Raw genomic sequence first — 16,383 nt, forward strand, 5'->3', positions numbered from 1 at the left:
GGCATTTATTGTGTCAAAGATTTTCACATAAGAGAGAATTACTTTCATCGTTATTAAAGAAAATCTTGTATTTATCAAATTTACAATCTGAAATTCCTAGTCAGATATTAGCGTTAGTAGACACTGTAAGGGAGTGTGTATGTTCGTTTGAAAATCTAGGATTCAAAGTGGAGCAATTCGTGGATACTATTTTAATGTTAATAGTACAGTTTAAATTGGATTCTTCGATGAGAGGATGGTGGGAAAGAACATTAAAGAGTGAGGAAATACCAACACTTAATAATCTGCTAGAGTTTTTGAAATCTCATGCCAGAACCTTGCAAGCAGGTAAACCGCAAGGTGTTAAAAAACAAGTTACAAAAGACAAATTAACTTCATTGGCTTCAGAGATTCGCGCGCAGTGTACGTATTGTAAAGCCGGTCATTCAGTTTTTAAATGTAATAAGTTTTTAAATCTGAATGTTCAGGAACGCATTAATTTTGTCAAGAGAAATAATGTTTGTTTTAATTGTTTGGTTTCAAACCATAAAGCTTTCGAGTGTAGAAGTACACATAAATGTAAAAAGTGCTTTAAAAATCATCACACACTACTGCATTTCGAAAGAGTTCAAAATGAACCAAAGGCACTTAAAGGAGTTTCAAACAGTTCGAATGAATTATCAGTGACGGCTAAGCCATTTTTCCCTGGGCCAGAACCTCGCGCTCAATCGGCTGGGTCAGGGGAGAATATCGCAAGTTCTAGTCCAGTAATTAAATCTTGTGTTTCAGACTTTAATTTTCAGAGTGAAGTTTTATTATGTACGGCTGTTATTAAAGTGTTAGATTCATTGGGTGAATACCAATTGTGTAGAGCCCTCCTTGACCCTGGCAGTCAAGCAAGCCTGATTTCAGAAGATTGTGTACAAAGGCTAGGGTTAGCAAGAAGAAATGCCAAAGTTTTTATTTCATGTTTAGAGTCTTTGGATACGAAAACTAATGGTATTACGGAAATAAACTTCGTTCCGCATTTTCCAGCGAAAGTGTCATTTAAAACACCAGTATTTATCATCAATAGAATTATTGGAACTTTGCCGCATTTTACATTGGATAAGAAGTACGTTGAGGAATATAATGATTTAATGTTAGCAGATCTAACATTTTACAAAAGTGGGCCTGTTGATATACTTTTAGGCGTAGATATTGCCTTACCTCTTTTAAAGGGAGAAATAATTAAATGCAAAGAAGGTAAACCGGTAGCTTCTCGTTCTGAACTAGGATGGATTATTTCAGGTAGTGTGAATAATTCAACAGAAATTAACCCTACTATCTATGTTAATAATATACAAGTGGAAACTGATCAGATGCTGTCTGACTTTTGGAAATTGGATGCTGTACCTACATTTGACATGCTTACTAAATCGGAGAGAGCATGTGAAGATTATTTCAAATCTACATATACGAGAGAGGAAAGTGGGGTATATACTGTGAAATTACCGTTTCACTTTCCGCCTTCTCAGCTTGGAGATTCCAGACAATTAGCTATGCGTAGATTCCAATATTTAGAAAATTCACTTCTAAAAAGGCCTCAGATATATGAACAGTATAAGGATTTCATGAGGGAATACCTTGAGCTGAGACATATGGAGGGAGTGCCTAAGGGAGAGATTCTTATTGACTCTACGTATTACATGCCTCATCATGCCGTATTAAAGGAATCAAGTACTACGACTAAACTGAGAGTTGTTTTCGATGCTTCAGCTAAAACGACATCGGGTCTTTCATTGAATGATATTTTGATGGTTGGGCCAAGAGTTCAGCAAGAGCTGTTTCCAATTCTTCTACGGTTTAGAACTCACAAAATTGCAGTATGTGCCGATGTAGAGAAGATGTTCAGACAAATTCGTGTCCACCCAGAAGATACAAATTGGCAACGAATGCTTTGGAGGGATAGTCCTAGTGAGCCCTTGAGTACATTTAGATTAGTGACAGTTACATATGGGACTGCCTGTGCGCCGTATTTGTCTACTAGAGTAATGAAACAACTTGCATTAGATGAACAAGTTAGATTTCCTTTAGCATCAAAAATTGCCCTTCGTGATTTTTATGTTGATGATTTGCTTTCAGGGGCACAAAGTGATGAGGAAGCGAATGTTCTAGTTCAGCAGTTGAATGAAATGATGAAAAGGGGTGGATTTCGCTTAAGGAAGTGGATTTCAAACAGTTCAGCTATTTTAGAGAATATTCCCGAGTGCTTACGAGAATCCAGTATTTCTCTTGAAATAAACAGTGACAAGAAAGTAAAAGTATTGGGAATTAATTGGAATAACTCTAGTGATATGTTTCACTTTTCGGTATCCATAAGTGATAAAGAGTTTACTAAGAGGACTATTTTATCAGAAGTAGCCAAAATCTTTGATCCAATAGGATGGTTAGCGCCAACAATAATATACGCGAAAATATTATTACAAGAGTTATGGAACTTACAGCTGGGTTGGGATGAACTCGTTGATAAGAGAATAAGTAGGAAATGGAAGCGTTTCTATCTAGAATTGCCCTTACTTTCAAGCTTACAATTTCCGAGGTATGTCTTGAGTTCGAAGGCAGTAGTGATAGAAATCCATGCTTTCTGCGACGCTTCAGAAAAGGCTTATTGTGCAGTCATCTATCTCCGTACAATCAACCTTGATTCGTCAGTCAAAGTCAGCCTTCTGACAAGGAAAAACAGAGTAGCGCCCTTAAAAACCCAGTCTCTTCCGAGACTAGAGCTGTGTGCTGCGTTACTTTTAACCAACCTCTTACATGCAGTATTATCATGCATAGAACTGCCTATTAACAATATTTACGCATGGACCGACTCGCGGGTTACATTGGCATGGGTTTCGTCCGAACCTCGCCGTTGGCTACCTTTTGTGGCAAATCGAGTTGCAAAAATCCAGGAAGCTGTTCCAGGTATTCAATGGAATTATGTTGCTGGGAAAGAAAATCCTGCAGACTGTGGGACCAGAGGTTTTATTCCATCAGAATTCCTACAATGTGAGTTATGGATGAAGGGACCGCAGTGGTTAAACGAATCCATAATTCATGTACAGCAAAATTCAAGTGTAGAATTAGAGGGTGAGGTTATGTTGAAGGAATTGAAAAAAGAGTTTCAGTTCAAATATTTCCAAATTTGAAGAGCCTAGTGTGTTTTCAAGATTTTCATCATGGTTAAAGTTATGTCGAGTGTTAGCGTGGTGTTTAAGATTTAGAAATAATTGTAGCAAGTTACCTACAGAGCGTATAAAGGGTTATTTATCTACTGAAGAATTCTGTAAAGTTACTTCTATGATTGTTAGGATTGTGCAAAGAGCCGAATTTCCAGAAGAATTATTCTGTTTAGAATCTGGTAAACCCTTGAAGACATCAAGTAAATTACTGTCTTTAAGTCCTTTCTTGGATTCCGCGGGAGTAATGCGTGTAGACGGAAGGCTCAGAAACTCTGCAGTTTCAAATAATCAGAAACATCCTATGATTTTACCTAAGAATCACAATATTACGCGTTTAATTATTAAGCATTATCATGACACGTATCTTCACGCAGGTACGCAGCTACTCACTTCTGTCATACGACATAGATTTTGGATTGTGAATGCTAGAGATATTATAAGAAAGTGTATAAACCAATGTGTTATCTGCCGTAGAGTTAGAGTGCAAACTGCAACTCAGCTAATGGCAGATTTACCCGCTTCAAGAGTTACTCAAAGTAGAGCTTTTTCTCGTGTAGGGATTGATTTAGCAGGACCATTTAACGTTAAATATCGTCCTGGTAGAGGAGTCAAAATCTTTAAGTGTTACGTATGTCTATTTATTTGTTTTACTACAAGAGCAATACACTTAGAATTAGTTGGAGATCTTTCAACAAAATCATTCCTCGCGACACTTAAGCGGTTTATAGCTCGTAGAGGCAAACTGTGTGAAATTCACAGTGATTGTGCAACGAATTTTATAGGAGCTAATAAAGAATTAAGGAAAGCCTTTTCTATTGTTCAACGTGATGAACAGCTACAGGGTTATATTTCTTCAGAAAATATTAAATGGTTATTTAATCCTCCCTCTGCCCCTCATTTTGGAGGGCTTTGGGAAGCGGGTATCAAGTCTATGAAACATCACTTAAAAAGATGTTTAGGAACACTTATTTTAACATATGAGGAATTTTTGACATTAATAACCCAAATTGAATCCTGTCTTAATTCTAGGCCTTTAGTACCAGCTTCAAGTGATTGTAGCGACTTGGAGGCGATAACACCAGGACACTTTTTAACCGGAGCGGCTTTAAGCGCTATTCCAGAATCTAACCAAATTCAAGAAACCATGAGCTGCAGTGACCGTTGGAGGAATGTGCAAAGGTTATTTCAACATTTCTGGAATCGTTGGAGCAGTGAGTATTTATCTAGATTGCAGCAGAGACCCAAGTGGTGCAAGGTACAACAAGACCTGAAGATTGGTGATATGGTTCTTATTAAGAACGAAAATCTACCTCCGCTACGTTGGAAATTAGGTAGAATTATTAAAGTGCATCCCTGTCTGGATGAGAAAGTTCGAGTGGTGAGTTTACGCACGTCTAATGGTGAAATAAAACGACCTATAGCAAAGCTATGCGCTTTGCCATTTAATTCTTGATTTAGAGACTTTAATTTTTTTTTCAGGTTTATGCAGTTCAATAGTTTAAATTTATTGTTTGAACCCCCTTGGGACTTCAAGGCTGGGGGTATGTTCGATGTTATGCAAATTGTATTTCTTTCTTTGTACCGAGGAGCGGCGTAGACGCAAATTTGTTAGGTTTTTAAAGCTCGCGGTTAGAGCTTCGAGGTTGCTGTGAATTACTGGAGTTTCAACTAGGCAGAGGTTCTTCTGAGTTTGTGTTGGTAAGCCGCCACTGAAGTCGGAGTTTGTGTGGTCTTCGCCGTTCCTCAAGTAACTTACTATTTGAAAGTCAATAAAGAAGTTTCGGTCAACGTTAGGAGTCTGAGGTTTTTTGAGTTCTATACTGAAGTAATATCAAGTTAATTTACAGTCCACTATTTTTAAACAACGGAACGTACAGTATTTTTAATTGTATAAATGAAAACTTTAAAAGCAAATGTTTAGAATGAAAAAATTGCTTATCATTTTCTTCAGATAATGCTAGTAATATGATTGGAAAGCTTAAAGGTGTAGCATCGTTTATCAAAATGCATCAACCAAGTAAATTCATCCGAGGTTGTCCATGCCACCTCTTGTATATAGCTGCAAAAAAGGCTACTGAAAAATTAATTGGTTTAGAAATCGAAATGTTGTTAATAGATGTATATTTTTATTTGGAGATAAGTTCGAAACGGAAGCATAGCTTCAAAGTTGCTTAACAAATTTTGGGACAGAATGGAAAATCTCATAAAATTTTGAAATATTGCAGTACAAGATGATTGTCTCTTTTAGAATCTATAACAAGGATTTTAGAACAGTGGGGTGCTGTGATAAATATTTTTGGAGATCAACCAGATAACAGTGAGAATGAAGGAAAGAAATCGCAGAACATTAAAAAAAAAAAAAAATTTTACAATCACCTACCACCAAAGTGTACTTGTCATTTTTGAAAAATACTTTGCCTTTGTTTATAACAGTAAATATTAATTTGCAACAACAAGCTCCTTATATATATAAATTGAGAAGAGAACTTGTTGAACTTTTAATGAATTTATTTGTTAGATTCGTGAAACCATCAGTAATTTCTAACGAAAATGAAGATTTTACTCTAACATCTCTTTCATTTCAAAAGTATAGTAAACAAAAAGAAAATGAAAATTTAGTGAATGGTGCGGAAGCAAGACTATATTTAAAAAATGCCAAGTTCAATGAAAATGAAGTAAAATCATTTTTCAATTCTGTGCAAGTTTTTTTTGTATCTACATGTTCATATATAATAGATAAATTTCCACTAAGTGATCCATTTCTAAAACATGCTGAAGTTGCTGACATCAACTTGAGGACTGAAGTATCATTTTCATTTGTTCTTTACTTGATGAATACTTTTCCATCCGTTATTGATGAAAAGTATCTTAATCAAGTGGAAATTGACTTTTCCATGTATCAAGTAGATGATTCGAAAGAAATTGCAGATTTGCATATTGATATAGCATGGGGAGAAATTGCCAAATTAAAAAATATGAATGGGTGTATTAAATACAAAGTATTGCCTACTGGAATGCTTGCTGTCTTAGTAATACCTCATTCGAATGCAGCTTGCGAAAGAATTTTTTCTATTGTTAAAAAAAAAATCAGACACAATTTCGACCAAATTTAGGTCCTAAAACTCTTGAAGCAGTTTTGATTGAAAAAATAAGTATGCAGGCAAATGAAGAATTGTGTTATAAAAAAACATTCTCAAAATCAGAACTTAAGCTTGCTAAGTTTAAGTAAATTATAAGTATTTTTTTTAATACTAATGTGTATTACTCTTGGTTATTTAAATTTTATTTTCCTGCAGAAATCAAATCCAGAGTAAAGATATATGATTTATGGATTCTGATTTTCTCTGATTAGTAGTGATTTAAAATATTTGCTTTTTTCATATAATAGTAGATTTAGTGATATACATGTTTGAGGAGTTAAATGAAAATTTCTATTTAAATGTGCATATAATTTACAAGGCATATTTTTAATTATTCAGTTTTATATGTATATGGATTTTAAATGTAACAAAATTGATTACAATTAATTAAAAATTAATGAATAGTTAATTACAACATGCGTTACGCACGCAAAGTTGTGAAAATGTCATTCGTGCGTTGACTACTGACAAGTTCTGCTGCAGGTTGGAGTCTATGTCTTAGGGCAACCCATGTCCTGTAATCTCTTCAGTACTTTGGGCCTCCACAACGAGTTGAAGGTGCCCTGTATGTCTACAGATATAATGAGACTATGATGGTTATTTCTTCTGTTATCTGCTATTTTTTTCGTAGATGCTGCAGCATGTGATCCACCGATCTGCCAGGAATGAAGCCATATTGTTTGTCACTTATGCTTTGTCCAGACAGGATATAGTGTTTGAGTCTTTAAAGGATGACTCTCTCTAGTACTTTACCCAAGGCAGGAAGAAGGCAAATAGGCCGGTAAGACATCGGTACATTAGGGTCTTTTTTCGCTTTGAGGAAGAGCACCACCTCCCCAAGTTTCATGCCAGTTGGGAAACATTAGCACTGGATGTGTACTGTTAATGGCTTGCAGAATGCTATTATCTATCCCATCAGGACCTGGGGCTTTATTGATGATTAATGCTTTAACAATGTCGCTCATTTCTTTGGCGCTTGGTAGCGGTTCAAAATCTGTTTTCTTGGTATTGTAATATTGCTCAACACCGGCTCTGACATTTTTATGTGCGGAGTTATCTGTGTCTGCGTTATCAGGTCTAAAGATATTCTCCAGAATGTGTGCGACTACTTCTGTGCTAGTTTTTGCTCTGTGGCTTATTGTGGCAGTAAGATTAGTAGGTGTAAACATCTTACCATGTGCGATACAGAAGATTGTTTCGAACTTATTTGCAGTGTTTGTACAGTACTCTTTCCAGGATGAAAACTTCGCTTTTGCAAGCTGTCTTTTGTAAGCAGCTATGTGCTTTTGAAAACTTAGAGAGTTGTTTCTCTTTCTAAGGGATCCTTGCATGCTTGCATTCTGCGCCTTAGGGCACGGACTTTGCTGCATTCAGTAGTCAGCGTGGTGCTCCACCAAGGGGTGCATTTCATGGCTGCGTAATTTTTCCTTTTCGAGACATTTTCCCACACTGAGAGCAGTTTTTGTATAAGATCTTCATGCATAGCATCGATGTCTTTACCACTGATGCAACTGTTGCATTGTGCAACGAGACTTTCAATATGGGTTGAGAGTGCATCTTTAAATTTGTTGAGGTTTATGTACTTCGTTTTCTATCTGTTCTTTGTTATAAATTGGTGCTCTGAATCAATTCTGAACTCAGTGTAGCAATGGTCACTGAACGATGGGGTTTCACTAACCTTCCACTTGTGAATATTATTATGTATACCACTGGTGGCTAAAGTGATATCAGGTCACCCCTGAGTCCTGGTAGTCCAGTATGTAGGAGGGCTGTCGGTGGGGTTGACGACTGCACGGTTATGAAAAGTGATGAAGTGAAGGACAGGGCAAGCATGCCTGTTTTCCTCTGGCGCACCCCATAGAGGGCTAGCTGTGTTATCCCAGTGATTATCTTATTTCTAATCGGAATCAGCATGACATGTTCCAGCTCCTGGAGTGCAGTACACTCTAGTGCTGTAACTAAAACCATGATTGTTAGTATAAGTGTGTAGACTGTCTAAAAATTATATTAAAAATTAGAAAAAGTATCTAATAAAAATTGCCAATAATTATAAGACAATAATATGATTGTTCTTGTACATTTCTAATAGGTACTTTCAAAATGATGAAGATCAGACACGTCGCTCTTTAACAACACCAGAAGTGTATAAAGAACTTATCTGCCAGAGACTGCAGCAGGTACTTAAAATACAATTAAGAATAATATTTTACATAGTCTTTTGTTTGTTCAATTATTGATAGTTAATTATTTTCAGGGTTTCCAAATTATACTGCTTTCAAAACAACATACTCCATATTCTATGAATCAAGTCAGTTCCAGCCCTCAATATACCTCTGCATTATTTAAAGGACAGCAAAAGTCTGAGACATTGGTAATTTGTTTTCCTTGTTTCATAGATATTTATAATTTTCTGATGTACACCCTCTGTCCATAAAGTTCAGTGAATGATGTCATAGTGCTCTCAGTCGTAAGAGTGTACTACCAGTGCAACCCACGCCCGGATAGTCAAGACTGTGAACCAGTTCTTGAGCAGCGGTGCTGCAAGTGTGTTTTATCATGTGAAAACAGCTCATTGTAGAATGAAGGTACTGTTAGTTAAAACTGAATTGGAATCAGGGAACAAATGTACTTTTCTGATTCAGGCTTGGAAAATAAATAAAAGAGACTCATGAAATGATGATAACAGTTTACAAAGACTGTGCTATCACCTTAAAGGTATGTGTATGAATGGTTTAAATCTTTTTGAGAATGGTAGGATACCACTGAAGACTCCCTCCAGAGTGATCGGCCTGCAACTGCAAGCACCCTTGACAATATACAGAAAATGAAGAAACTTTTGACCCAGGATTGTCATGTGAAAGTGTGAATGATACTGGAAAGAGTGGGAATTGGTGAGGAGATGGCTGACCTCATAGTGACCCATAATTTAGGTTAACATAAGCATTGCTTCCGACTCATGACCCACACTTTGATGCTAGAACAAATGCAACTTTGGCTTGATGCATATGAAGACCTCATCAATGTGGCGAATTGAAACGCAAATTTCCTAAAAGCCATCGGCGCAGGTAATGAGACCTGATGGAGTATGACCTTGAAGGCAAGTATTAAAATAAGGAGTGGCTGAGTCCAGGGTTGCCGAAAAGCAAGAAGATGTGAGAAATCCCACATCAAGCCAATGCTCATGGTGTTCTTTGACTCATCCATAAAGAAGAGGGGCACACCCATAAAGAATTCCTCCCTGAGGGCACCATGTTAAATGCAGCTACGTATGTGGAAATACTGAAACGTCTGCTGATTAACGAATCAAGCTGGTATGTCACCAGTATGCCAAGCATGCTAACTGGACCCTGCTACACAACAATGTCAAACCACACACTGTCTTTCTGGTGCAGAAGCTCCTGGCGAACAGGTAAACGTTTTGCCTGAATCACGCACTATACATCCCAGATTTGCCTCTCCTGGACTTTTTCTTGTTTCCCAAATTGAAATCAGTCCTGAAGGGACAGGTTTTTGGACATCCAATGTAATGTTACGAACCAGCTGAAGGCCATCTCCGAATTCAAATATGCGGAAGTTTCCAAGACTTGTACAGCCATTCCCAGATGTGCATTAGCAGCAATGTGGATTACTTCAAAGGACAGTAACAGCTGTTTTATGTAAGACACTGTAACTATAGATACATTCATTGAGCTTTCTGGAGAGAGAGGTTGGATGTTTTATTACGAAGGTTGCTATTTATATTTCTGGCCATGGCAACAGTAAGAGTTGTTAGGTGGTCACAGACAATTCCTATCAAAAGTCTGATATTTTAAAACATAACTTCTTCAGAAATTGAAAATAAAATTGTAAATTGAAAGTAAATTGACAATAAATTGAAAAATTCATCTCATGCAAAAAATGGAATTGACTTGTGAACATTTCCATGCGATTATTTTTCATAATTTTTGAGGTGGAGTATCAAGACAAGAATGCTTCGATGAAGTTAATTCTTTATACAGGGATAAAGCACCTTCCTACAGCACTGTAAAACAGTGGTATAACAAATTCTGTCATGGTCGACGTTTGTGGCAGGACGATTCCATGAAAGTCTTCCAAAATTGGTTGTAGTGCCAGAAAATATCGATGCTTTGCGTGAACTGATAAAGCAAGATCGTCATGTGACACACTGTGAAGATTGAGGTATCTTTGGGCATTAGTATGACAAGCATCAATAAGATATCACATAAACATTTGGCCATAAAAAAGGCTTGTTCATGTTGGATCCCGCATAGCCTGACAAATGCTCAAAAGAAAGCTTGTGTCGATTGCAGCAAGGAAATGTTGGAGAATATGTTCAAGATGCATCAAAGGCTGTGTGTAACATCTACGAGGGCCATCCAGGAAGTAGATTACGTTTCCGTCTGTGTCCGCTAGGGGCGGGGCTAGCGCGGCCATCTTGGGGTCAGAGCTTTGCGCAGCTCAGTCTGCATCTAGCCGTGCTAGTGAGAGGTTCGTGCTGTGCTCCGTTCAGATACTGTGACGGTTTGAAATGTCTGCGTTAATTGAAAATCCCGCGAGGTGCGCTCAGTAATAAGGTTTCTGACTGCAAAAAACTGTAAACCGATAGAAATCTATCGGCAGCTTCGTGAAGTGTATGGGGACAACATTATCACTGAAGGTGGAGTGCGTCAGTGGGTCATAAGATTTCAAAATGGCCGAACCAATGTTCACGACGAAGATCGAAGTGGGAGACCCAGCATAGTGACCACCGAACTTCTCAAAAAAGTCGATGCTAAAGTCCGTGAAAATCGAAATTTCACAATAACAGAACTTTCTTTGAGTTTTCCACAAATTTCGCGAAGTTTGTTGCACGAAATCATCAGCGAAAAGCTTGGTTACCACAAGTTTTGTGCAAGATGGATTCCAAAAATCTTGACAGAGGACCACAAAAATCAGCGAATGGCTGCAGCGTTGAACTTTTTGGACGCTTACCATAAGGATGGTGACTCTTTACTCGATCGCATCGTTACTGGTGACGAAACATGGGTGAAACATGTGAACTGTGAAACGAAATTGCAATCAATGCAGTGGGGGCACACAAGTTCTCCCCAAAAACCCAAGAAATGCATGCAAACAATGTCGGCAAGGAAGATGATGGCGACTGTTTTTTGGGACAGAAAAGGTGTAATTTTGGTGGACTTCCTGGAAAGAGGCACTACAATAAACTCTCAAAGGTATTGCCAAACTCTCCAAAAACTCAGAAGAGCAATTCAAAACAAGCGCAGAGGAATGTTGAGCTCTAAGATCTTGTTGATTCACGACAACGCCCGGCCCCACACGGCAAATGTCACTCGTAAAGTTCTTGAATCTTTTAAGTGGGAGTTGTTTCCTCATCCGCCGTACAGTCCCGACCTGGCACCGAGCGACTTCCACCTATTCCCAGCAATGAAGAAGTGGCTGGCTATGCAGCGTTTTGATGACGACGCACAGCTGCAAGAAGAGGTAACGAAGTGGTTGAAGGCGCAGGCGGCCGAATTTTTCGACGAAGGAATTTCCAAGCTCGTACATCGCTACGATAAATGCCTTAATTTGTATGGTGACTATGTAGAAAAGTAGTATTTGAGTGTGGCTTTCATCTGTATATAATAAAATTTGTTTCCTATACTTTGTTTATTTTTTTATTCCAAAACGTAATCTACTTTCTGGATAGCCCTCGTATATGTGTGATGAATTATGCATCTATGCATACGAGCCTGAAACAAAACAGCAGTCGCTTGTATGGCTCTTCCAAGGCAAGACAAATCCAACAAAACTCATTTGCAGAGGAAGAAGCTCATCGAAAGAAATTGTCTTCGACGTTACTGGTCATGTGGGGACAGTGGCATTAGAGCAATGCACGATAGTCATTTCTGAATGGCAAACAAATGAAACGACCATTTGTTTGCCAGAAGTCATTGGAGAAATTGAAAAACGCAGATTCTTCTGCTTTTTTTCAAATTTCATTGGCGAAAACTCATCCCCAATTAAAGGCGAATGAAGAATGATTGCATTGTTATGATGAAGAATGATTTGCCATGAAAGCAGTGCATCATGGTGGCTCGCATTCTCATGATGAAGAATGATTTACCAATGAAGGCAATGCAGCAAATCATTCTTCATCATGACAATGCGAGTTCTTACACATCGGCTCAAACAAAGGAATTTTTGTTGGGCCAGAACATTGAATTGATGAGTTATCTCACCGTACAGCCCTGATTTGGTACTCATTGACTTTTTTATATTCCCGCACGTCAAAAATAAATTATGTGATCGGCAATTTGCGACACCTGAAGAAGCGAACAATAGATCCAAAACGCATGTTTTGGAGTTACCTCAATTGTGAAAAAAGTGCTCTGAGAATTGTTTCAAATGCATGAAAAAGTGTATTGACCTTCATGAAGAACATTTTGAAAAACAATAAAACCAATTTTGATCATAAATATTTGTTTTTTCATTATTAGGCCAGAAATATAAATAGCAAGCCTTGTAAAGCTTAATAAATAACAATTATTTAATGAGAAAATTCTTTTCAAGTTTTCTTACAGCTATAAGCACCATGCTTTTAAAGCCTAAGCATTGCAATGAAAAACTTTAGAAAAATATTGATATATTTAAAGATACTCCTAATTAGTTTTTTTATGTCTTGTGTTCAACTCATATTTTTATATTGCTATTACACTGGTCATCAAAATTAAAGGATAATGACAGAAATAAAACATAACTGATACATATACATAACTAATAACAAGAAAGATGTCTTTGTGGAAAACCTTCTGAGGGAAACTGGCTCATAACCACATTATATATGTAGAAAAAAATGGGAATGCCTATGCAGCCAGCCTCTTCACCTGAAATTGAACACAGGTCAAACTATCAGTGTTCACTGAAATTCCCACTAAGCCGCTGGGGCACTTTTGCTGCAGGGTGAGATGAATTTTTCTGTATCTTTGTCTGCCATTTCATTCTTATCACTGCAATCTTATAACTTCTGCCTTTGTTTTTACATCAGTAGCTTATACTGATATCTACAATTATTAGTGAGTTATTTTTTATATGAATTTCAATTCATGATTATTAAAATGTCTTCCTTAGCTTTTTTAAATTTACTTTTTAATCTTAATTTAGGTATTTATATATTTACATATTATACAAAATAATTCTGCCTGACTTTGGTATTTTACTCATCAACTGTTGAGAAGGGGGGGAGGGAAAGTGTAAACAGAGGTAGGCTCTTTAAATCGCCGCGTGCTAATATAAACATTCATGTGTCTGATTTATATCAAATTCCTTTTTTTATTCTATTTTTTTCCTCTACTATGTACGGTCTTTTAGGGTTACAATGTGGAGTTCTGTTACGCTTTGCATTGCTTTCAGATTTATTTCCGTTTCTTCTCTTATTTTAGAAAGCTTCGCCTCTAGTCTATTATGGTGGGAAGGCACTATTTATCAGAGGAGGAATACCTCATATTGTTAATGAACCATTTACTAATGCAGATGAGAGTGATGATTCATTTTCTTAAAAGTTAGAAAGTGATACTTTTTCTAAGAGCTAAATAGAAAGTGGTACTTCTCCATGCTGCGAGATTTACCACAGTCTTCATTTTAAATTTTGTTACTTCTTACTGTAAATAGTCTTTATTGTGTTGTTTTTTAATTTTAAACTTTATTGATGGATTTTATCAATTAAAACTTTGGAATAATTTGAATAGCGCTTCTGAAAATTATTTTACAAGATAAGCAATTTTTTAAATATATTTTCATGTAAAATAAAGAAAAGAGCATTATTAAGTGCTAATTTTAACATATATAAGAGCTCAAGTAATAATCTAAAATGATACCAAAAACTGCGATGCTAGAAGTAGGGTATCAAATTGGGCTTAGCGATGCAAAACCTCCATCCTGTATGGTAACTGCCTTCGATTCCCTTCCATCCCACACGAGCGTCTTAAACAATGGTGTGCCATTGCAAAAAAGTTAAAGCATAATAAAGGAAATAATAAATAACAAAAATAAAATTTTCTGACATATGCACTCACATATGCACAAAGAAATATGAAAAGAATTTTGAAATTCATCTTACTTTGGTTTCATAATACAACTATAAAGATAAATAAATACATAAAATCCATATTTATGTGCTGTATAATTATATAATAAAGATATTGAATTAAATACATAAAAGTTGTAAATGCATCGTTTATTTTGCACATAAAATTAAATTGCAAATAAAAATAATGAAAAAGAGACAAACATTTTTCTGGCCTTTCATTTTGGTTCATCAATTAAATCATTCCCGAATTCCAGTTTTCGTGGCTGTAAACTGGCAAATATATTAATAACTTTGTCAACTGATATTTATTTTGTATAATCAATATGCATTAATGCCAAAGAACTTTTGTGCGCTTCCATCGTAGTATCTTTATTATAGTTTTCTAACCTTCTCAAAGGACTTGCGGAATGGTCACATTCGCAAGATGCTGTCAGCGATATAGCTGCTATGGGCAAAAGCACATTAATATTTGGGAAAAACATTTTATTCGAAACTTTTAAAGCCAAAACTAGGGTGTCTGGGAGCTTTGCTTTGGGAATAGACATAAAAATGCCATTGTCAAAGTTTCATCTTTTCGTTTAGAAGTTCCGGAGAGGATAAATCATCTTTATATGTCATGTTCAACTCATTTACTGCAATTTCATTTACACGATCAGAGCAAACTGATGGTAGTATGCAAAACAGGGATGCAGTCTTTTCTAAATTTCAAAATTGAGATTTTAAATGAAAAATGAGATGGTCAAGTAAATGGGTTGCTAAAATAGTTTTGTTATAATTAAACACAGAATCACAATAAGCATTATTTCGATAGACTTGCTTTGGAATGATGAATGGCACTTTGAGTTCTAAATTTTTACACACTTGCCAAGCATGATCATATATACTCTCAAAACTCTTTTCTACATTTTCATGCTTAGAAATATAAAAATTATTTCCTGAATCATGTTATAGGCTTTCACGATCAATAACTCATCCCAAAAGTTTAACTGTAATTCCTTCTGAATGAGATAGATAATGATCTGCTGTTATGAATGTTACAATGAAAGCAGATGAAATGATTGAATTCGGCAACACTTACATTGCACAGACCATTGATTACGTACATAAGTATCTGGTTTGGTTGAGTACACAGTGTACTCTAGGGTTTCAGTGATATCGAAAAAGCTTTGATAAAAATGCTGGTAGGCCTTATGCCACGTGACCCATCTTGTCCGGCAAAGGTCTAATATTATTTTTGTTGACCTAAATCATATGGGGAGACTCAATCATAGGGTTTAATGTAACCAAAAATTAGCCACAAAAATGTATGACACTATAGGGTACAAATAGACTTAAATTAAACTTAGCTGTTTAATAATATTTCACAGAAGAGCAAATATATTCATAACAGCATATGCAATTATTATCTCAATATAAATATTTTTAATTTGAAACAATAATTTGAATTGAAATAAAAATCGATTTCAGGCAATGCTTTATCTGAAGAATAAGAGTTAACGTCTGCTAAGCTACAGAATATGATTTTGCTCTTTTTATGTTCTGGTCAATATTCTGAGGGATTTACAATTTTTCTCTTAGGAATCTTGACTTTTTCTGTGACCATCAAAATGCTATTTTTTCCAGAGAAAGACAGGCATATGTTCAGTTAAAATCGGCTTTTAAGGTAGACTTATTATTTAAGTAAAATTTTCAAGATCCAAAATTTTATGCTGAAATTATGCTAAAGTTACATAAAAGAAGAGCCAGAGACCTTTTATTTAAGGGCTCTGGTGGGCTTCGCCATGTTTTAAGATTTGATCAAGCAACTTTTTATAGTTATTCCTTTATAGTCCACCCAATGAAATAAATTCTTCCAATTGCAAAATTAAATATTTGATTGCATTTTTAAAGGCTAAATATTGCTTTAAAAGATAACTCTTTGAATGAGGAAAATTCAACTGTTGAGAAAAAAAGGTTTTAATGAATTTCTTATTCTTTTATAATTTAAAAA

At 36.1% G+C, this 16,383-nt stretch overlaps 1 protein-coding gene across 7 annotated transcripts in view; it reads left to right on the plus strand.

Annotated features, from left to right (window-relative positions):
* Positions 1–16,383, plus strand: part of Iml1 (GATOR complex protein Iml1) — a 283,312-nt gene that overhangs the window by 158,215 nt on the left and 108,714 nt on the right. For all 7 annotated transcript variants that reach the window (XM_085810857.1, XM_085810858.1, XM_085810852.1 and 4 more), the window contains 2 exons: positions 8,415–8,502; positions 8,580–8,696. In XM_085810857.1, the coding sequence (XP_085666983.1) occupies positions 8,415–8,502; positions 8,580–8,696 (205 nt within the window). The remainder of the gene's footprint in view (positions 1–8,414; positions 8,503–8,579; positions 8,697–16,383) is intronic.

The sequence above is a fragment of the Stegodyphus dumicola genome, chromosome 2, assembly GCF_044657685.1.
Source record: "Stegodyphus dumicola isolate Sdum_Otavi_A_Nest chromosome 2, ASM4465768v1".
Classification (NCBI taxonomy): domain Eukaryota; kingdom Metazoa; phylum Arthropoda; class Arachnida; order Araneae; family Eresidae; genus Stegodyphus; species Stegodyphus dumicola.